Here is a 22,975-nt window from a genome sequence, read left to right as displayed (position 1 = left end):
GTTATTTTGTCTTGTGTATCTGTTATCTTCTCTTCTAATTCCCTGGAATTTTCTGTTATCTTTTCTTCTAAATTAAGTATTTTATTATTAAAGCTGGCCTGTATGTCTTTAGAATTTTCTGCGATCTTATCTTCTAAAATATTAATTAAATCCTGGGAATTTTCCATAATCTTATCTTTCAAACTGTCTTCTAAGTTAATTATTTTACTATTCAAATTGTCGTTTAAACTGTCTTGTAAATTTTTCAATGACGAGTCAAGGTCACCTTCCAGCTCGAAGTAAAATGTGTCAGGATCCTCACCTTCCTCCACCAAAACGTCTCTCAGTCTAGCTTGCAAAATGCTTTTCTTTCCATCTGTCTCGCACTCTCTCTCCTCCAATATGCATTTCAGTTCGAATACTTTCAAGTCTTTCAACAATTTTTTCGAAGTCATTGTCAGTCTTATTTATTTTTTTTAGTCTATCACACACGCCACACTTGACACCAATTGTTACGTTTTTCGTCGGTTCCGTGTGGATAGAAAGTCACAATTTATTTAAACACTATTTATTTAACACTAATTAACAAAAACAATAACGATAAAAGACTTATAGAACTATTTACAAACGATTTATAACTAAGAATTTATTTTGAATTTTAGCGCGTCAACTGCACTGGTATATTTATAACTGCCCCCTGTAGGCCACAGCCGCCGGCTTTTATACCGACAGGTAAAGAACTCTAGAATAGTCCATAGATCGTTAGGTGCGTAGAGAACGTTTTCGAATGTTCTCGTATGTACTAGTCCATTCCAGTGGGACTCGATTTTTCTCGAACGAATGAATCATTACGGTGTCTATTAATGCGATGTTAAGGTCATCTGAGGGCGGGACATATAGTTAGGTTAGGTCGAGTCCACACGGGTCCGCAACAGTATTTTAGATTTCAATCTAGAGTGCCATGGTTGTGTTAAAAACTAATTTTTAATCAAGGATCCTTGGAAAAAAAAAATTTTGTTTGTTGTCCTGACCGATTACTAGATATCCAAATCGTATTTTTAATCACATCTCAATTTTTTGAAATTAATCGGGGATAGCTAGGAAAGCATTTTTTTACGAATAATTTGGTACCACACATTTGGTATTTCGAGTTAAATTGTCGTTATGAACCGCATTTTTCAATTTCCATTTAAATCATATGCAAAAATGTCAAAAGTTGATATACAGGGTGTCCCAGGCTGAGCGTGTATTAAAAGTTTCTAGAGAACTATAACATCTAGCTCGGAGATTTTTTGCACATCATAGTTTCACAATGAGACCTATCGATTAAAAATATTTTCAATATGGCGGCACTTCCGGAAATACCGGAAGTTGACAGCAACTTTCTTATTTTATATTGGTGCCCCCATTTTTTATTAGATACTTAAATTCTCTGTAAAATTTTATGAATTTTGATATCAAACATTCTATATCTAACATTGGTCGTTTTTGAGAAAAAAAAAATATTTAAAATTTTTGAACGAAAAAAACTGCCTGTCAAAAATATGTTTATAGTCTAAACGTCAAATTACCACAGCCACTGTGCCATAAAGAGAAAACATGTGGCTATCTATTTCAAAAATTAAATTGTTCGAATGTCATATAATAATGGCTGCAGCTGTCAGAGAATTAAGAGATTAAAAAATTATCATAAATCATTTTTTTTAAATGGAAACCCCCTTTTTTATTTCACTACTGAAAAGGCTCTTCAATTCGTTACTTTTTGACTATACATGTTCCTATACCTAAAATAAATCGTTTTTAAGTTATTTAAGATTTAGTTTTAAAGCGTATATTTTTCTTGATTTTAACCAATAGCCTATGACTTTAAACGTCAAGTGATGTAAAACTATAGATCTGGCCATGTCATATTGTGACGTTTTGTTCAAAAAGCAGCATCATTTCCGAGCCAACTTGGCGCTTTTTTTTTCGATCATACGGAATATTACTAATAATATCAACTATTAGATATCATTAAAGAGCAAAAATACGAGATATATTTTCATAAATACACTTTTAAACTCTTAAGCAAGCAGTATTTATAATATAGGAAATTCAAATAATTGGTTTTCTGACAGATGGAAATAAATTGTCTGACCGTTTGACACTTAATGTCAAAGGAAGCTAGATAAAATCAAGAAAAATATACCTTTTTAAATTAAATCTTAAATAACTTAAAAACGATTTATTTTAGGTATAGGAACATGTATAGTCAAAAAGTAATGAATTGAAAAACCTTTTCATTAGTGGAATAAAAAAAGTGGGTATCCATTTTAAAAAAATGATTTATGATAATTTTTTAATCGCTCAATTCCATGACAACTACCGCCATTATTATATGACATTTGAACAATTTATTTTTTGAAATATATAGCCACATGACTTCTCTTTATGTCACAGTGGCTGTGGTAATCATCAAATTTGACTTTTAGGCTATACAATTTTTTTTGACAGGTAGATTTTTTCGTCCAAAAATTTTAAATATTTTTTTTCTCAAAAACGGTTAACATAGGTATAGAGTGTTTAATATCAAAATTCATAGAATTTTACATAGCATTTAAGTATGTAATAAAAAATGGGGGCACCCATTTAAAATAAGAAAGTTGCTGTCAACTTCCGGTACTTCCGGAAGTGCCGCCATATTGAAAATATTTTTAATCGATAGATCTCGTTATGAAACAATGATGTACAAAAAATCTCCGGTCTAGATATTGTAGTTCTCTAGAAACTTCTAATGCACGCTCAGCCTGGGACACCCTGTATATGTCATACTATTTAGAGTGTCATTTTTATCGAATAAAGTAATAAAAATACCGAGTGTGTCATTAAAAAATCAAAAATTGAAGTTATTTACGGTGAAAGAGGATTCAATACAAATCAATTGAATACCTCTATTAATCCTGATTTATGTCATATACTAAAGTAACAAATCTCGTTTCTTTATCTGAAAAAATAAAAAAGTTATAGAGGTGCGCCATCTTAAAAATAGTTCTTTAAGATCTACATATACAGACAATTATATACCTATTGTAATCGCAAAACATTTTCCGATGCACGTCATAAATCATATCGACATCGACACTAGTCTATAAAACCTGACTAAATGAAATTTTGGCAAAAATGTGTAAATTTGTTGTATAATTTAAGATACTGAGCAACTCTTCATTTTACTTTATAGAGCAAATGATTGTAACAGATATTTTATTTAGATTAAAGCTGCAAAAATTAGTTTAAATCGAATTTTATTATCGCTATGTTGGTCACATTGCGCCGTGTTCAGCAATGTTGTCCTTTATTATTTGACAATTATCCTAGTGTCAGTCATTATTTTGTATAATATCGTGTTGTTGATGAATCTTTGTGAGTAATTCTCTTTTTTTTTGCCTATTTTCATTGTCTTTTTTTTTTAAATTGCACTTTTAAGCACAAACAGTTCTTTTAAGAACTAAATTTTCGAGTTTTTGTATTGCATTTCTTGAAATTGTGTGTTGAAAATATGCCGAAGCATTTAAACAGTCGAAGGAAAGAGCTTGTAGCTTCTCCACTTTCAAAGTTAGTTTTTATTAAATTCTGTGATTAGAAGTTTGTGCATTAATAGCACCGTATTACTTGTTATTACCACTTATGGCGTTGTAAAATGTACATCAATAAATAAATAACCCATAATAACGCTTATAATAATCGGATAATAATAAATGGACTAGTTTTTGCCAATATGCAATAAGTAAAATAAGCTATAAAACAAATATATCAATTAATCACTAAAATATTAGTTATTAAATTAAAAATAAAACGTAAAACTTTTTATAAAATGATATAATAGATATGTTGTTTGTCAATTTTAAATTAAGAATCATCTCATAAATCCATCATTGTCTGGCAGCGCTGTCGCCATCGATTGTCACTCAAAGTTGATCACGTGCATCGGAAATTGTTTTCCGATTACCATAGGTTTGTTCCAACCAACATTTCGGGATCGTTTCGAAATCGCACTCGAATCGGTTTTCTTGCACTTTGTTTTGGTTTGGTTGGTTTAAAAAGTATCAACGTTGGAACGCTTTGTGGATTGTTTTGTGTCAAGTGTGCGTGTATCGATTGGTTTTTTGTTTTTGTTTAGAATTTCATAACATAACCCTATTATTTATGTTTGCAATTTCCAATAATAATAATTATTATTCTTGAAATGGAGAATCAGAATCCAGTAATTATTGGTAAGTGTTGTTTCAACTGTATACTCACTAACTCACTTACCTATCCTCTCTTTTATGATCCTGTTATGCGTAGTTTCCAGTTATTTCAGCAGTGATCGTCACTCATCCTTAATTATTATCTATAGATAATTATGAAAGTGTACAATTTAAAATTTCCGAACGATTTAAGCTTAATTTTCATGCATCCGTTGTCCGACTATACGTTGATGCGATATTAATTTCATTGGTTGTATTGAAAGGTTTCGATTGGTTAACCGTTTCTAACCAACCGAAGTCTTTAAATTCAACCAATAAAATTAATATCGTATGATTGTATCGTCGGACAACGGATGCATGAAAATCAAGCTTTACTCCACACAAACTCACAAGCAAAAGTATAACGCATACGTATTCGAATTGGTAAAAAATAACCAAGACAGAAGCATCAGCCGGACGCCGGACCAGAATCAGCTGTTAAAAATCGATAATCCCTGCCAATATGCTTTAATGCGCAAGTCAACTCAAACTGTTCTGAAATCGTAACTAAACGATACCAAGGTAGGTTGGTACGCAAATAGGATCGTCCGATAACCGTCAAATCTCAGTTGGAACACATTTGAATTACTGCGCACGAGCGTGATCGTTCGGTGACGGTTCTGCGGCGGGTTGGAACAAACCTCATAGTATACAATATTTAAATATTAAAATATCAGGTTACAGTGCAGCGATTTAAAAATCGCAATCTCAGCTTCAATTGCGATTGGAGAATCGCAGTTTTGCTCATCTCTACTCTACTCTGCAAAGATATAGGTGATAACCATAGATGATATCCGTGATTTTTTATGGCTTTTATTATTTCTTCTCCCTTGTTATCAATCCTATTATCTGTCTATGAATAGGATTAGTTAGAGAATAGTTAGTTTTCTTTAATTTTTAACTAATCTTTTCTGTAAATGATTATAATGTTGCGAGCCGGTGTGGACTCGACCTAACCTCACAATATGGCCCGCCCTTGGATGACCTTAACATCGCATAGACACCGCAATGATTCATTCGTTCGAGAAGAATCGAGACCCACTAGAATGGACTAGTACATACGAGAACATTCGAAAACCTTCTCTATGCGCCTAACGATCTATGGACTATTCTAGATTTCTTTTGCTGTAGGTATAAAAACCGGCGGCAGTGGCCTAGAGAGGGCAGTTATAAATCGACAAGTGCAGTTGACGCGCTAAAATTCAAAATAAATTCTTAGCTATAAATCGTTTGTAAATAGTTCTATAAGTCTTTTATCGTTATTGTTTTTGTTAATTAGTGTTAAATAAATAGTGTTTAAATAAATTGTGACTTTCTATCCACACGGAACCGACGAAAAACGTAACAATTGGTGTCAAGTGTGGCGTGTGTGATAGATTAGGAAAATAAAAAGACAGACAATGGCTCTGAAAAATTGTTGAAAGACTTGAAAGTGTCGGAATTAAAATGCGTACTGGAAGAGAGGGAATGCGAAACAGATGGAAAGAAAAGCATTTTACAAGCCAGACTGAGAGACGTTTTGATTGAGGAAGGTGAGGATCCTGACACATTTTGCTTTGAGCTGGAAGGTGACCTTGACTCGTCCTTACAAAAATTAGAAGTCAGTTTGAATGATAAAATGACAGAGAATTCTCAAAAATTAGACGACAACTTGAACAATTTGAATAGTAAAATAACTGACTTGGAAGTTAATTTAGAAGATAAGATCGCAGAAAATTCTAAAGACATACAGGCCAGCTTCAATAATAAAATATTGAATTTAGAACAAAGTTTATACAACAAGATAACAGAAAACTCCAGGGAATTAGAAGAAAAGATAATAGATACACAAGACAAAATAGCACAGATTGAGGACGATGTTAACAGAAAAATCGAAATTTTAAAACAAGAAATAGAAAAGGCCAATTCGCCAAAATGTCAAGAAACATCGGAGGCACCGAAACTAGTCGAAAATAAGTATATCTCAAAGTCAGTTATTAAGCCTCCACAGTTTGACGGAAAACCGCTTGGGCCAATTATTTTTGCCAGTTTGAGGCCGCTGCGAGAGCGAACGGATGGACAATCGCTGAAAAGGCTACCGCTTTGACTGTCGCACTGCGAGATGCGACTGATATCCTGCAGACATTGTCACCATCGGAACAGGGAGATTATCAGCAATTGGTACGACATTTAGAAATGAGGTACGGCCAAGCTCATTTGGAACATGTCTATCATTCCCAGCTAAAAATCGCATTCAAAAGTCAAATGAGTCTCTGCAGGAGTTTGAAGCCGACGTAGCCCGCCTCGTTCGCCTTGCGTACCCTGCTACGCCAGAGAATGTTATGGAGCGGTTGGCAGTACAGGCATTCTCCGACGGCTTACGTGATAACGAGACAAGACAAGCACTTCTCCTAGCCCACCCAACGCACTTGGTGGATGCTTTAGCACGTGCCCTAGAATTTGAGGCCGCGAAACAAAGTTCTAGGTTTTTAGGAAGAGTACGGGCCATCGACGAATGTTCCGACGAATCCGTGGAAGGGATTGTTCGGAAGGTAATGGACCAGTACATGGGCAAGAAGGGACCGATTCGTTGCTGGAACTGCGGACAGGTGGGACACGTGCGAAGCTGTTGTAAGGAGAAGAACGAAGAACCGGCTTCGTCGAGGTCGGAAAACTACTAAGGGTCGAAATGAAGGGGCACACGTCGACCTGTACCCAACATGCCCCAACGAAAACTGCTCAAGTCGCCTCGCTACAACACAAATTTAACAGAATTTTTGTGGATGGTTTTGTTGATGGAGAGTTCCGGACCATGCTGTTGGATACAGGTGCGACGAAAACTATCATCAGACCGGACATTCTTAAAACATCGAAGAAGGTTAAAACAACACAATGGCGACTACGTACAGCTACAGGAAGCTCCGCTCTCATCCATGGAGAGGTAGATCTTAATTTTGTTATCGGAAGCACCTGTTTTAATCATCGAGTGTTAGTAGCAGACATCGAAGATGAACTTATTCTCGGAATGGACATCATGACCACTAGAGGTTTTGAGCTAAACCTCAAACAAGGAATTTTGAAAATAAATGAAGAAGAAGTGGTTCTGCATCGAAAATGTGAGGAGACGCTTCGCGTGGTGGTAGCAGAAGATGTTTCGATCCCTGAGCGCTGTGAGATATTTTTGGATGGTTGCCTAGAAGGTAAAATGAATAATGGGAGTATTATTCTGTTGGAGCCAAGGAACCATGACAGCGAAATAGGACGAGGGATCGCTGTTGGAAAAGCCCTGCTACGAGCGAAGAAAACTGTACCGGTGAGAGTAATGAACACGAATTATTATTCTGTATCCTTGAAGAAGGGAACCCTCTTAGGGTACTGTTGTTCGGTCTCCTCAGTCGTTCGAAGCGTGGAAGCCTCCAAAGTTTCGACTTCAAAAATTCCGGACAAAATGGTGAAGGAGTTAGTAAACGTTAAAGGATTATCTCCCGAAAATAGAAGAAAATTGAGAAACCTGATAATCAAGTATCAAGATGTGTTTGATAAAGGAGAAGCAGGACAGAGAGGTCGTACCAATTTAGTACAACACAAAATTGATACCGGAGATGCACGACCAATCAAACAAAATCCGAGAAGACTTCCGCTCGCCAAACGTGAAGAAGCTGATAAAATCCTTCGAGAAATGAAAGAAGAGGGTGTCATCGAACCATCTAACAGCCCGTGGACATCGCCGGTAGTACTAGTAAAGAAGAAAGACGGTACCACCAGGTTCTGTGTTGATTATCGGCAGCTCAATAATGTTACCAAGAAGGATAGTTATCCCCTGCCGAGGATAGACGATACTCTAGACACGCTGGCGGGGTCAACGATATTCTCTACGTTAGATCTGAAGAGTGGATATTGGCAAGTCGACATGGCGCCGAAAGACAGAGAGAAGACAGCGTTCTCGGTGGGCTCCGGACTGTGGCAATTTACCGTCATGCCTTTTGGATTGTGCAACGCGCCAGCTACCTTTGAGAGACTAATGGAGTCTGTGTTAAAGGGACTATTTGGACTACCTGTTTAGTGTACCTGGATGACATCATAGTGGTTGGGAAATCCTTTGACGATCATCTGAAGAATTTGGAAGAAGTTTTCAAGCGACTAGGGAGCTCTGGTTTGAAACTTAGCCCCAAGAAATGTCATCTGTGTCAAGAAAAGGTACACTACTTGGGCCATGTAGTCTCCTCCCAAGGAGTTGCGGTAGATCCACAGAAGACCAAGACAGTGGAAGAGTGGCCGATACCTAAAGATACACATGAACTACGAAGCTTTTTGGGACTATGCACATACTATCGCCGCTATGTACAGGGTTTCGCCACCATCGCAAAACCATTGACCAGACTTACCGAAGGCGAGAGGCGTTTCTCTTGGGACTCAGATTCTGACGAGGCATTTCGAAAATTGAAGAAGGCCCTGACTAGTGCGCCCATACTTAGCTACCCTCTTGGCAACGGAAACTTTATATTGGATACCGACGCTAGCAATGTTGCGTTAGGCGCTGTTCTGTCTCAGATCCAGGATGGTCAAGAAAAAGTCATTGGTTATTTTAGTAAGACCTTGTCAAAACCGGAAAGGAACTACTGTGTAACCAGACGAGAATTACTAGCAGTAGTTAAAGCAGTGGAACACTTCTACAAGTATCTCTATGGAAGAAAGTTCTTGTTAAGAACAGACCATGCTGCTTTGAAATGGCTGTTGCAGTTTAAGAATCCTGAAGGGCAGGTAGCTAGATGGATTGAACGATTACAAGAATTTGACTTCGACACAGAACATCGAGCTGGGGCAATCCATCGAAATGCCGACGCACTTTCCAGAAGACCTTGCGCTAAGGACTGTAAGCATTGTTCCCGAGCAGAAGAGAAAGAAGTGAAACTCCTAAGAACAACTGTGGTTAATGATAGTTGGCAACCCGAAGATCTTGCAAATGACCAAACCAGTGACCCAGAATTAGGTTTAGTAATTAACTGGAAAAACACAGGCCAAAGACCAACGTGGGAAGAAGTTTGCAGATATTCGCCGAACGTAAAGTCGTACTGGGCCCAGTGAATTCCTTGGTAATAGATAACGGACTACTTCGCCGTGTGATCGAGACCGAGGGACAAGAAGAGAGAAGGCAGATCGTCATTCCAAAGAAGAGGGTCCCAGAAGTCTTGGAGGAAGTTCACAATGGAACCAGCGGAGGACATCTTGGTGTTACCAAGACACTTGGCAAGCTGCGTGAACGGTTCTACTGGGTAAACTGCAAAGAAGATGTGAGGGCGTGGTGTAAGAAATGTGACATTTGCGCAGCCATTAATGGGCCACAAAAGCGTGGTAAAGCCCCTATGCGCCAGTACAATGTTGGTAGTCCCTTCGAACGAATAGCGATCGACGTGGCTGGTCCTTTCCCGGAGACGAACGATGGCAACAAATACATTGTGGTAGTAATGGATTACTTCAGCAAATGGGTCGAGGCCTACGCGTTGCCAAATCAAGAAGCGTCCACGATTGCTGATGCCCTTGTTAAAGAATGGATCTGCAGGTTTGGTGTTCCCATGGAGCTTCATTCAGATCAGGGAAGAAACTTTGAGTCCAATCTGTTCCAAGGCCTCTGTGAAGTCCTGAACATCCGCAAGACCAGGACGACTGCTCTACATCCACAATCCGATGGGATGGTTGAACGCATGAACAGAACTATCAACCGTTATCTGGCCAAAGTAGTCTCTGACCACCAAAGAGACTGGGACAAATTCTTCACCTGTTCCTGTTGGCCTACCGTTCATCCGTCCAAGAATCTACAGGGCAAACTCCAGCCAGCATCGTTATGGGACGGGAAGTGCGCCTACCCTGTGATCTGAAATTTGGTTGCCGACCGGGAGAAGAAGTCGCCGGAGAAGATTATGTCCACACACTACGTCAAAGGATGGACGACATTCATCAGAGAGTCCGCCTAAATATTCAAAGTGCTAGTGACCGAATGAAGGAACACTACGACATTCAAGCTGAGCATGGAGGATACCTGGTCACCAAGGAATGGTCCCCGAGTAAGCCGACTTATCTCAATCTATGGAAGACCCTGATTGAACTGAGAGAAGCCCTGCTAAACAACAACATTGCACGATTAGCCATTCCGAAGCTGGCGTGTGGACTCGATGGTTTGAGTTGGCGTACAATCCGGAACATGATTGAAGTCTTGTTCAGATTTACGGGAATCGAAATCCTCGTTTGCTGCTACAACCCAAAGCTGAGATCGGGGAGAAAACTGTGGACTGCTATTTCTACCAGACTTCGCAATGTACCAGGGGCCAGCTTTGCAAATACCTTCATTCACCGTATACATCTCGGGACGAGCATGTGCCTAAGAAGGGGGCAGTGTTGCGAGCCGGTGTGGACTCGACCTAACCTCACAATATGGCCCGCCCTCGGATGACCTTAACATCGCATAGACACCGCAATGATTCATTCGTTCGAGAAGAATCGAGACCCACTAGAATGGACTAGTACATACGAGAACATTCGAAAACCTTCTCTATGCGCCTAACGATCTATGGACTATTCTAGATTTCTTTTGCTGTAGGTATAAAAACCGGCGGCAGTGGCCTAGAGAGGGCAGTTATAAATCGACAAGTGCAGTTGACGCGCTAAAATTCAAAATAAATTCTTAGTTATAAATCGTTTGTAAATAGTTCTATAAGTCTTTTATCGTTATTGTTTTTGTTAATTAGTGTTAAATAAATAGTGTTTAAATAAATTGTGACTTTCTATCCACACGGAACCGACGAAAAACGTAACAATAATTTTAAAACTGACCTAATGATACAACACATTTTCTGCTATCTAGTAATCCACAATCATGGTTCAACTCATTTTCTGATAAGGCGTCTTCTGTAACTTGTTTTTGAGATTTTTTAAACTCATAAATGTTTTTCGCTTTTTTAGTTCCATTTTGAATAAATTTATTAGGTACTGACGAAGAACACATCTCATTCTAGAAACACAAAGAACAATCATTTTATTGAAATAATTTATATTTTATAGCTTTTAAGTTAGTAAAACCACAGATTAGGTATCCTATAAGTATAGAGATAAAAATCTTGTTTTTTATGACGATGAGTAAACGAGTAAATTTTCTTGTGCGCAAAAATAAACTCCCGTTTAAACAGCGTAATAACTGGGCCAGTTACAAGGCCGGTCAGGCGCTGTGCACAATTTTAGAGGCCATAAGTGGGCGTGCTTGTGCGCAAACTAGTAACCTAACTAGTGCGCGACTCCAAAAATTGGAACCACGAAAAACAATGCTTTTGGCGATAAGTTTATAATCTGTATAATCTGTGGTAAAACTAACTGAAAACTCGTTGGACAGAATTTAGTTGATAATGTATATTATAATAACATTACTTTGTGGCTTATTTTCTTATTTTCTTTAGATATATTATTTTCTTGAGTCTTTTTTACGTAATTTTTTGTATAATCTGGGTAGCAAAAGTCGATTTCTTTGTTTATATCGTCTACCATATTATTTAATAATTCTTCATAATTGGTGAGTTGGTCGACTTTTTCCATTGTTTTTAGGAAATTTTCTGTGGTACATTTCGTAGTAAGTTTATTTTGTAGAGCTATTGATTCTACAGATTCCCAAGTATTAGTTGGGTTGAATATTGTAAAAAAAGGTTTTATTACTGGAGTAGATCTATAAAAACAATATTTGAAAAGTTTAAACCATTCAAATAATTAGCGATGTACTTAAACAGCCGTTAAACGGTAGCCTACTAAAATGCCGTTAATAGATATTGTGACGTCGTTCATGTCGGCGGAAAGTAATGCCTAGCCTTAAACTTTCTGTAAGAGCACCTGTGGGTCAGTGACTGAGGCTATCGCTTCGTAAGCGAATGTTCAAAGAGGGTTCAAATCTCACGCCAAGACTTTTTTATATTTTTTTTGCTTATAGCGTGATCTTATTGCATTGGTTTCACTTTTTTTATTTGGATTGGTTTAGTTATTTGGCGGGTTGGTTAGCGTGGTTATTTGGAGGGTGTTAATTCATTGGTTAGTTGGTTATTTGGTGGGGTTGGTTGATTTTTACTAATTTATATTTGTTTTTTATATTTTTTATCAGTGTCGAGGTTAGTTGCGTTGGTTAAGTTGGTTATTTGGTGGGGTGGATAGCGTTGGTTAGTCCTTATAAAATTTCTATATTTCATAAAGCCGTCAAGTGCGTCACATCAACGACGTCATACCTATTAACGGCATTTTAGTAAGCTACCGTTTAACGGCAGTTTAAGTACAGCCAATAATTAATATCTTTATACTTTTTATTATTTGTTATCTGTATTTCACTATTTATATTAATGTCACTTTCTTTTTCTTCTTCAATTTCTACAATTTCTTCTTCGTGTTTATCTGTATTATCTAATGTATCCACAATTGTTTGAGATATTTCTTCGACATAGGCTATTTCCATTACACTATTATTTTCATGATTGTCATACTGTCCTCTCGTACTGTAAGTGAAATCCAGTATCAAAAATCGACTTATAAGTCAATATTCATACAAACGCTCCATAAAAAAATGATTTGTCATTATTCACTAACTAAATTGCATTTTTTAGGTAGAACATTTATTAGGGTTATTTTATTTATTTATATAGACTAGTATTGACATGTACTCGACTCTATGTAGCCAAGAATTTAATTTTATTAATATCTTACCGTAATGTACTCGGATTAACATCTAGAAGGCACATCCGTACTTTATTACATATATTATCAATTTCTGCAAAACTTTCTTTTAACATACAGCTAAGATTATTGTTAATATCAATTAGGTTTTCGTAAGGCGATTTTTCATGACGATTCATATCTTCTTTAGACTTTAGTTGGTGTCGTCTTATAATGTTAACTGAAAGATCATACTAATATAGAATAGCAACATATATTTAATCTAGTACATACGTACATAATATACAGGGTGGACCGAACTGTATTCCGGAAACTTCGGCAGCTCATTCTATATAATGTATGTCCTAAAATGTTTAGTTTCGGAAATACAGGGTGTAGAAGTTTCATTTTTATTTCGATTTTTTCCAAATAAATTATGAAGTAACGTCAATATTTGGATGAAAATTGGTGTCGAGGAGTTTTTTGACATGACAAATTTGATTTTGATGTCAATATGACTCCTACTTGTAGAGGGCGCCACCCAAAGACTGTGTATATTCTTAAAGGACTGTTCGATCGCGTCAAATCGCCGCTATCGTAGTCACCGTGGATGCTTACGTCACGCAAGGACCAACGCTCCACAGTGCGACGGATGGTTATTCTAGCGGGACAAAATCTTAGGAGCGATATTATATGGTTGGTTGATAAAAATGTATCGAAATACAAAGAATATATGCGACCAAAAAATAATTCATGCATTTTTATATCAATTGGAATGTCTACTATTTATTCTTATCAGTACACATTTTTGGCTTATTTCTAACCAAACGGTTTTGTCCCGCTAGATTTATCTTCCGCCGCACTTGCGCTCGTCCGTCAAACGCAAAAATAACTGTCACTGTCTAAAATCTTTAGCGCGAACTTCAACTCGGTCCCTAGAAAACGTAAAAAACTGACAGTACAGGAAGATAGGAATCGAACTATCCTTATCTCTATAGTATCCTTGGGCGCCACCTACATATTTTTTAACTAGTTTGAAGACTAATAACTTTTCGTCTCTACTTGTATAAAATTAGTGAGTAAAAAAATATACATTTACGACGTTTTTTAAAAAGGTCTCTTGGTAAAAATCGATACGAGTAATAGTTTTCAAGATATTTGAAATCGAAATTATCAATACCTGTCATCATTGATATAAATTAAACATGTTGACTAAATAGTTATTAGACTGAAATCATAAATTTGAAATGTTTTTGAATCAAAAGTTCAATAGAAACTGTTTTATTATCATTTTTTGGAATAAAAATTTATGATTAATTTAAAAAAATAAAAAGTTCCCAAATTTATCATTTCAATCAGATAAACCATCTACTCAAATAAACATGTTTATTTTTAGACAATAATGACATGTATTGACTATTTCTATTTTAAATATCTTAAGAACGGTTGCTCGTAGCGATTTTTACCAAGAAACATTTTTTACGTAAAAAATTACGGAAATATTTATTTTTTCATTCAGTAGGTTTATACAGGTACGGACGAAAAGTTATTACCCTTCAAAACAGTTAAAACACATGTAGGTGGCGCCCCCTACAAATAGGAGTCAAGTTGACATCAAAATCAAATTTCTTATGCCAAAAAACTTTTAGATACCAATTTTCATCCAAATATTGACGTTACTTCAGAAATTATTTGGAAAAAATCAAAATAAAAATGAAATTTGTACACCCTGTATCTCCGAAACTAAGCACTTTAGGACATACATTTATATGAATTTTTTTACTTATTTTTATCTGTAGAATATGCTACTGAAATTTCCCGAATACAGTTCGGACTGTATATAATACAAAAAATATATTTATATTCAAAATAATTCATTATAACAAGAAATTTAAGTTTTACACAAACAAGTTTTAAATGCCTACATGTTTTTTAACCCTGATACAAATTAACTTTTAAAAAATGGGTATTTTCTAGTGATGGGATAACTCGAGCAAAAATTCGCTCGAGTACTCGCTCGAGATTATTGAAATAACCGATATCACTCGATTATGAACGAGCGATGCAAGTGACGCTTCGCAAGCGATCCTAGAATGAAATAAATTGAAATCCGATTTTAATGTGACATACTCGATAAAAAGTCAAGCGAATTTTCTACATACATTGCAGGTAGCAAATTTATACGACGCCGTATATATATTTATCCGTTGCGTATCTGAGGGACAACATTTTACGACCTACATCGATAATGCTTTGAAATAAACTAAATCAAGCGAATCGCTCGTCGCTTGCTACTTGCCATTCATCACCGAAAGAATATGTGCCCTGCGCACGCAACTTACTGCTTGGCCGAGTACTTACAACAAGCGACTGGCGAAAAACCGTATTTTTAAATACGAGTGATGTTTCGCTCGAGAGATCACTCGGTTATTGCAATCGCTTGAAACTCGAGTACTCGATTATTGAAATTAATCGGTTTTTCCCGTCACTAGTATTTTCATATTGTCCCTTAGATTTTTTTGCTATTTATCTTATATTTTTTGTTCAATAGAAATAAACATGCTGGAAAATTATATAGAAACATTAATGTAATAATAGTTACTACTTACTTTTAATATTCCCTTCTAAAAAACAATTTTCTGGTGTAATTGCTTGTCTGAGATGAGGTAATTCATATTGATTATGGGTCAAATATTTCGATTTAGAAACAGATGGCTTGTCCATTTTGTGGAATTGTTACGATTCACTATAATTTCACGACCGATTAAGTATGTTTAATCAAGTTCTAGATATTTTGTTATTGGCATATATCTACATAAGGCAGTTTCGTTGTGACACTTGTAAGACGATTTTGACTATGATGAAGTTTACATTTAAAATGTAACTGGTGGATTTTGATTTTTATATATACAGTTGGTTAAAAAAGTCTCTACAGGATGTTTCAAAACAAATTCTGGAAACTTTAAGGAGTATTTAATGTTAAGCAGAAAAATGCATGGTTCATTTAGAAATATGTAATAATTACTTTTATTCCAAATATGCGATAATTGTTTTGAGTAGTGTATTTTAAATAGGTATTTGATAAACAATAATATGAAATAATTTATTTTCAGATTGGAACCTCTCTGTATGATACCGAGGGAGCTAAAATCGTGAAAAATTTGATTGACAAAGCACAAAAAAATAACGTACAGGTGCATCTGCCTATTGACTTTATCACTGCTGATAAATTTGACGAGAAAGCTCAAGTAAGTCTAGTTTAGAGGATTGTAAGTATCAACCATAATATATTACTTCTTATTTTAGTCCAGTTGTGCAACTATTGAATCTGGCATTCCTGATGGTTGGATGGGTTTGGATATTGGACAGAAAACGATCGAGTTATTTAGAGAACCAATTAGGAGGGCAAAAGTTATTGTGTGGAATGGGTACGTTATTCAGAATTATTATATTAATATATTTTGTGTATAATAAATTATGAAGAAGCACCTTTTATACCGGGTGAGTTTCCTACGATGTTCTCTATGGGTATCTCGGAAACTACTGGAGATAGAGAGTCGGTTAAATGGGGAAAGAATTGCAGTTTTGTGGGGTCATAAATATGTGCCTTTAAGATTTTTGAAAAAGTTGATGGCTTACTAGATATCTCGAAAAAAACAAATTTTGGCTATTTTAAAAATTGTCCCTAATTCCATTATAATCCATTTTAGACAAAAACATTTCAGATAAAAGTTGTAGATAATCACATCCCTAATGAGTTTGTGTTCTCCGATTTTTTCTTAAGTCTGTCATTTTTGACATATGACACAAACATGTTTTTTTTAAATGGAAACCATAGTTGGCTTTGACTTCATAAAAAGCGCCATTTTTTAAGCTTTTAAGCGACATAAGCTTTAATATGTTTTTTTTTCAAAAAATTACTGAGTCATAGCCAATTCTTATCTTTCTTGATCTTGACTAATTTCACTTAGTTGGCATGGTGTTCTTATTTTGTTATGATTTATAACTTATAAAAAGACAAAATATATTATTAAACGGCTCTTTACAATTTACATTACACAATTTAAAACTTAAAAAAATAATATCACTACATACACTTTAAGTTATTTAAAAAAAAATGTTGAAAAAATCCGCCACTGTTGAAAAAATCCGCCATTGGCATCTTTGTAAAACTGAATTTCTAGCTATTCTCACAGAACGGCGGTCGACCTTATTAAACTTCTCCTATACCGCCTCTTCGAGTGCCCCTCTTATTTCATAATTTCTTTTATAAACCTTGTTGTTAACCATACCGCATAAAAAATCTAAAATAGATAGGTCAGGTGATCGAGGAGGCTCATGCAATTGGTCTACCTTTTTCTATCCCTGAGTCTACATAATTATGATATAAATAATTTATATTTAAACATTTCTTTCATTGTGGGGGGGGGGTCATAATGAAGATCATGTTGGAACCACTCTATTAATGTGCGAGTATCTAAATTTAAATTTCTAACATGTCTTGAAAACCGTTCTCTAAAAAACGTAAGTAACCGGACACCTGACAACGTATCCTCGAAACTGTATGGCCAAGAAAACTTGAACCAATAATCCTACACGCTTTTCTTCATTTGAAAAATTCATATTTACAATTTTTGTTTATTTTAATTTACAAAGTTCGGATGTGACAGTTTCACATTTCTGAGAGCAACGACGATTGAACTTGTTTCCATGGCTAACTAAGCGAAATTAGTCAAGAAAGATAAGAATTGGCTATAACTCAGTAATTTCGTAAAAAAAAAAACATATTATAGCTTATATCGCGGAAAAGCTTAAAAATGGCGCTTTTTATGAAGTCATGACCAACTATGGTTTCCATTTTAAAAAAACATATGTTTGTGTCATGTCAAAAATGACAGGCTTTAGAAAAAACCAGAGAAGACAATCTCATTAGGGATGTGATTATCTACAACTTTTATCTGAAAACTTTTTGTCTAAAATGGATTACCTATAATGAAATTTAAAAAAAAATGGAATTTTAAAATTATACCTGTATAGGTAGAACAGATGGATAACTTAACGACAGTAATTTTTTTACGATGCAAAAATAAAGTATTATTTTAAATTAATTATTTTTACCATCATCTGTAGATGATTAAAGTCCAATATTTAACTTTGGATCATGTACCAATGAAGCTAAGATGATTACTCAAACCTGTGTTGAGAGCCTAAAATCAAACGTTTTAGTATATTGCAAATTAGTATTATTTTGCTGCTTTAACTTACACATGTTTTCTTGATATTTTATATAGGCCTGCTGGAGTATTTGAATGGGAAAAGTTTGCCAATGGTACTAAGGCTATTATGGATGAAGTAGTTGCTGTTACTCAAAAGGGCGCTATTACTATTATAGGTAAGGTGCAAAATGTATTGAGGATACCTTTACTAAACTCTGTAAATACATTTTAGAATTTATTTTCCACTGAACACTCAGTATGTCTTGAATTATTTAAATATGTATTTGTTTTCATTACATGTTTAAATGTTTTCAAGTTCAAACATGTTCAAAAGTTAAGAGGAAATAGCTCTGAATAGTTTTTTGAAAACTATCCAATACCGTTGAGTGAAATTTGTCTAGAGAGAGTTTACGCCATAAGAATAAAACGTTTTATTTTTGGGTCTCTGGAATACATCGTTGACATCTCTATTCCAGAGACTATAAAAATATATTCTACTCTAGGCCGATCTAGCGGACAGCAGGAGATGGTGGTGAGAAGCTCAACACCTATACAGCAGAAAGCACAAGCTAAAACACAAACTAAGGCTGGAAAAGGGCATCCAGATTGGATACAGCCACGCCAACACTACAGGCTAATGCCGACTAGGCATGCCTAAGAAAACCACGGGACCTAAGGCATTAACTGAGAGCTGGAAGTAGGGTTCTTAAAAGAGAACTTCATCCAGAGAGAACATCCTTGCTAGAAAAAAAAAAACAGTACAAACTCACCTCGAAATAATTCGAGGGTTTCTTCCGTGATCAATAAATCCATTCTTTCCTCCATCAGACTTTTTGGAGTGAACTTAAAAAAATTGGTCAAGTGCGAGTCGGACTCGCGCACGAAGGGTTCTGTACCATTCATTATCTATACAACATTAGACACTATATTATTATAAACTTTTTTTCCGATTTAGCTGAAATTTTGAATGCGCTTATAAGTAATTTAAAAAAAATGAAGAAACACATTACTAAAAATTGTATCAATCAAAAATAAATATGTAAAAAGTAAAAACAAATATGTAAAAATATGTAAAATTAAAAAAAAAAAACGATTAAAAAAAGTCGCCTTGACTAGGATTCGAACCTGCCTTACTATGGCTCCAACGTCATAGCAGCGTAAAGTCCTAACGCTTTAACCACGCGGCCACCGAGGACTTGAAAGATTCTATGTAAAATTCTTACTTAAAAGATAACGTTTAGTGAAAGTATTTTTTATTTATAAACATTTATTTAATTCTGTTTTTAGTATTTGTTCTTATAGCGGCAACATAGATACATTATCTGTGAAAATTTCAGCTGTCTAGCTATAACGGTTCATAAGATAGACCTTTGTGACAGACGGACGGAGGGACGGATAGCAAAGTCTTAGTAATAGGGCTCCCGTTTCTACCTAAATATGTCAGCAGTGTGCGAAATATATTAGGTTAAGTTGGGTTTAGTAAAACTCTCCGCAAAAAAAAATCGTCGCAGACTAACACAAGAACATAAAATCACCAAACTATAATCTAGACTTGGCGAGGGATCTTAACAAATGAATCTAATCTGACAAACGACAATCCTGCGCAACAAGCGACAAGCGCGACCACAGAAAATCGCGAGACGATAGCAGTGTTGTCAACTTAAGAAAGTCAAAACCAAACCAGGGTTGGATCAGAAATAGATACCGCCTTGCAACAATCATATATAAAATACCTTGGACCATATTAAAAATTAAGTAACGTATTTTAAAAACGTTACATACCTTATTTTATGACTTATTACATTATACATTATTTGACTTTATTTTCTGGATATTAACTTTAATAGGTTTTGGTATTGAAAGTTTAATTGCCATATTTTACTTTTTTCTTTAAAGGTGGTGGTGATACAGCTACTTGTGCCGCTAAATGGGGAACTGAAAACAAAGTATCCCATGTATCCACTGGTGGCGGAGCTAGTTTGGAGCTTCTGGAAGGTAAAGTGCTGCCTGGTGTCGCTGCTCTGTCCGACGCGTAAAAGATGCGTTTTCATGATGTAATAATCATTACTTAGTTGGAGAAGCCATTGATATCTGTGTATGTCTTGATTAAATTGTTGAGTATTTGTTAAATTTTATTTAAAATATCTACATAATAATGTAGTACATTTGATTCCAAATTATTTAAATATTAACCATTGACTAGCGTAGTACATTACCAAAAAGTCATTGAAAAAGAAAATAATATAATAATTGTTTAATAATATATAATTTCCAGAAATTTTTATATTGAAGTTTTTTTCCTTTTTTACTAAATGAATGAAATCAATCATTTTACTGCACAAAGTGTGGTTGAATACTGAATTATTTTTGTAGTAAAATAAAATAATAATTAATTTTAATTTTTAAATTACTACAAATAATGTGCTTTGACTATTAAGCTTCATTCAGAACCTCGCAATTAGTGGAATAAATTAGTGGTTTCAATTAGCGTAGAAGTTTGTTCCTTTTATTTCAATGGAAGCATTCAAAACGTCAAAGTTAGTGGTAGGCGTTTTCAATTAGTAGAATAAGTTATCAAACTTTTAACCACTAATTATACTTCAAAATTTGCGAGAAATGTCACTTTGGCCTCTGATTATCTTCCGTCAAGAGAAATTGTGGTTAGAAATCAAAAGTTGATTGTTTTATAAGCTAAATATTAGGCTTTCTCTATAGATACAACTGACTAACGCAAGCTGTTACTAGGATATTTGATTAATTTTAATTGTGTTTTTTAAACATTGTGAATGATCGTAAATTAAAAAGTATAAAGTGTAATTGAAACCACTAATTTATTCCACTAATTGCGAGGTTCTGAATGAAGCTTAAAGAACTCATTCTCAAGCTTCATTCAGAACCTCGCAATTAGTGGAATAAATTAGTAGTTTCACTTAGCCGTAGAAGTTTGTTCACCTAGTTTTAATGTAAGCATTCAGAACGTCATAATTAGTGGTAGAAATGATCAGAAAGAACGTCATAATTAGTGGTAGTAGTGGTCTGAATGAAGCTTAAAGCTTCATTCAGAACCTCGCAATTAGTAGAATAAATTAGTGATTTCAATTAGCGTAGAAGTTTGTTCACCTAATTTTAATGTAAGCATTCAGAACGTCATAATTAGTGGTAGTAGTGGTCTGAATGAAGCTTAAAGCTTCATTCAGAACCTCGCAATTAGTGGGATAAATTAGTGGTTTCAATTAGCATAGCAGTTTGTTCCTTTTATTTCAATGTTGTAAGCATTCATAACGTCAAAATTAGTGGTAGGCATTTTCAATTAGTAGAAAAAGTTATCAAACTTTTAACCACTAATTATACTTCAAAATTTGCGAGAAATGTCACTTTGCGAGAAATGTCACTTTGGCCTTTGATTATCTTCCGTCAAGAGAAAATGTGGTTAGAAATCAAAAGTTGATTGTTTTATAAGCTAAATATCAGGCTTTTTCTATAGATACAACTGACTAACGCAAGCTGTTACTAGGATATTTTATTGATTTTAATTGTGTTTTTTAAACATTGTGTTTTCAAGTTCTTAAAGCTTCATTCAGAACCTCGCAATTAGTGGGATAAATTAGTGGTTTCAATTAGCGTAGAAGTTTGTTCCTTTTATTTCAATGTAAGCATTCATAACATCAAAATTAGTGGTAGGCATTTTCAATTAGTAGAAAAAGTTATCAAACTTTTAACCACTAATTATACTTCAAAATTTGCGAGAAATGTCACTTTGGCCTTGGATTATCTTCCGTCAAGAGAAATTGTGGTTAGAAATCAAAAGCTTATTGTTTTATAAGCTAAATATTAGGCTTTTTCTATAGATACAACTGACTAACGCAAGCTGTTACTAGGCTATTTTATTAATTTTAATTGTGTTTTTTAAACATTGTGAATGATCGTAGATTGAAAAGTATAAAGTGTAATTGAAACCACTAATTTATTCCACTAATTGCGAGGTCCTGAATGAAGCTTAAAGAACTCATTCTCAAGCTTCATTCAGAACCTTGCAATTAGTGGAATAAATTAGTAGTTTCAATTAGCCGTAGAAGCTGTTGCTGGGATATTTTAATAATTTTAATTGTGTTTTTTAGACATTGTGCATGATCATAAACTAAAAAGTATAAAGCGTAATTGAAACCACTAATTTATTCCACTAATTGCGAGGTTCTGAATGAAGCTTGAGAATGTATGTATGTATGTATGAAATTTTAAAAATTTAAACTTATTTTTAAGATATTTTAAGAACTGATATTTCAATTTAAATAATATTTGTGGTATCTATGTTAGGTCCTTATAGTATTTATTACATTTTTGTCTCTGTGAATAAAAACAAAACCTCTTCTAGTTTTTGAGGAAGAACAAGTTTTATCGAAGTTCACCTACAAAAATATCTTGTCGCAAAGCGAAAGATGACTTCCATATAATTACAGAAATTATAATTTGCACGTGAAAGACACAATTTTGAATGTCAGCGATCCTACCACTTGACAGACTAAACAGAGTAAGTCTTAATTAAGTGTAAACATTTTTAGGGGTGAAATATTTCAATCCCAGGAATGCGCCTATGAAGTTTTATTTTCGAAAAAAATTGAAAATTATATTTTTTCAAAAATTTTTGGGAAAAATTTTAAATTTTTATTCAACTTCTCTTTTCAAATCTTGATAATATGGCAAACCTAAGGTAGAACAAATCCAGGGGTTCTCAAAACGTTAGGTTGGGTTAGGTTAGCATTTTTTTTCAAATTTTCAAAGTAAAATAACTTGGCAATTTTGGAATTATGTACTTGAAAAACGGCAAAGCAAAAATATATTTCTTTTAGAAGATTCAGTATT

At 34.7% G+C, this 22,975-nt stretch overlaps 2 protein-coding genes across 3 annotated transcripts in view; one reads left to right on the top strand and one right to left on the bottom strand.

Annotated features, from left to right (window-relative positions):
* LOC115885034 overlaps positions 1-15,759 on the bottom strand; it is a 39,112-nt gene extending 23,353 nt beyond the window's left edge. For both annotated transcript variants that reach the window (XM_030903777.1, XM_030903778.1), the window contains exons 1-5: positions 15,509-15,759; positions 12,951-13,140; positions 12,551-12,742; positions 11,640-11,931; positions 11,052-11,229 (exon numbers count right to left, since the gene is read on the bottom strand). In XM_030903777.1, the coding sequence (XP_030759637.1) occupies positions 11,052-11,229; positions 11,640-11,931; positions 12,551-12,742; positions 12,951-13,140; positions 15,509-15,623 (967 nt within the window). In that variant the 5' untranslated portion in view covers positions 15,624-15,759. The remainder of the gene's footprint in view (positions 1-11,051; positions 11,230-11,639; positions 11,932-12,550; positions 12,743-12,950; positions 13,141-15,508) is intronic.
* The window catches only part of LOC115885036 (phosphoglycerate kinase), a 46,250-nt gene extending 25,851 nt beyond the window's left edge, over positions 1-20,399 (top strand). Inside the window, exons 7-10 of the mRNA XM_030903781.1 lie at positions 16,013-16,147; positions 16,206-16,327; positions 18,191-18,291; positions 20,012-20,399. Coding sequence (XP_030759641.1) covers positions 16,013-16,147; positions 16,206-16,327; positions 18,191-18,291; positions 20,012-20,151 — 498 coding nt within the window. The 3' untranslated portion in view covers positions 20,152-20,399. The remainder of the gene's footprint in view (positions 1-16,012; positions 16,148-16,205; positions 16,328-18,190; positions 18,292-20,011) is intronic.
* Positions 20,400-22,975: the final 2,576 nt, after the last annotated feature.

This window comes from Sitophilus oryzae, unplaced genomic scaffold (assembly GCF_002938485.1).
Source record: "Sitophilus oryzae breed Bouriz unplaced genomic scaffold, Soryzae_2.0 scaffold_359_pilon_pilon, whole genome shotgun sequence".
NCBI lineage: Eukaryota > Metazoa > Arthropoda > Insecta > Coleoptera > Curculionidae > Sitophilus > Sitophilus oryzae.
The sequence above is the reverse complement of the archived record's forward strand: the minus strand, read 5'-3'. Positions and strand labels throughout refer to the sequence as shown.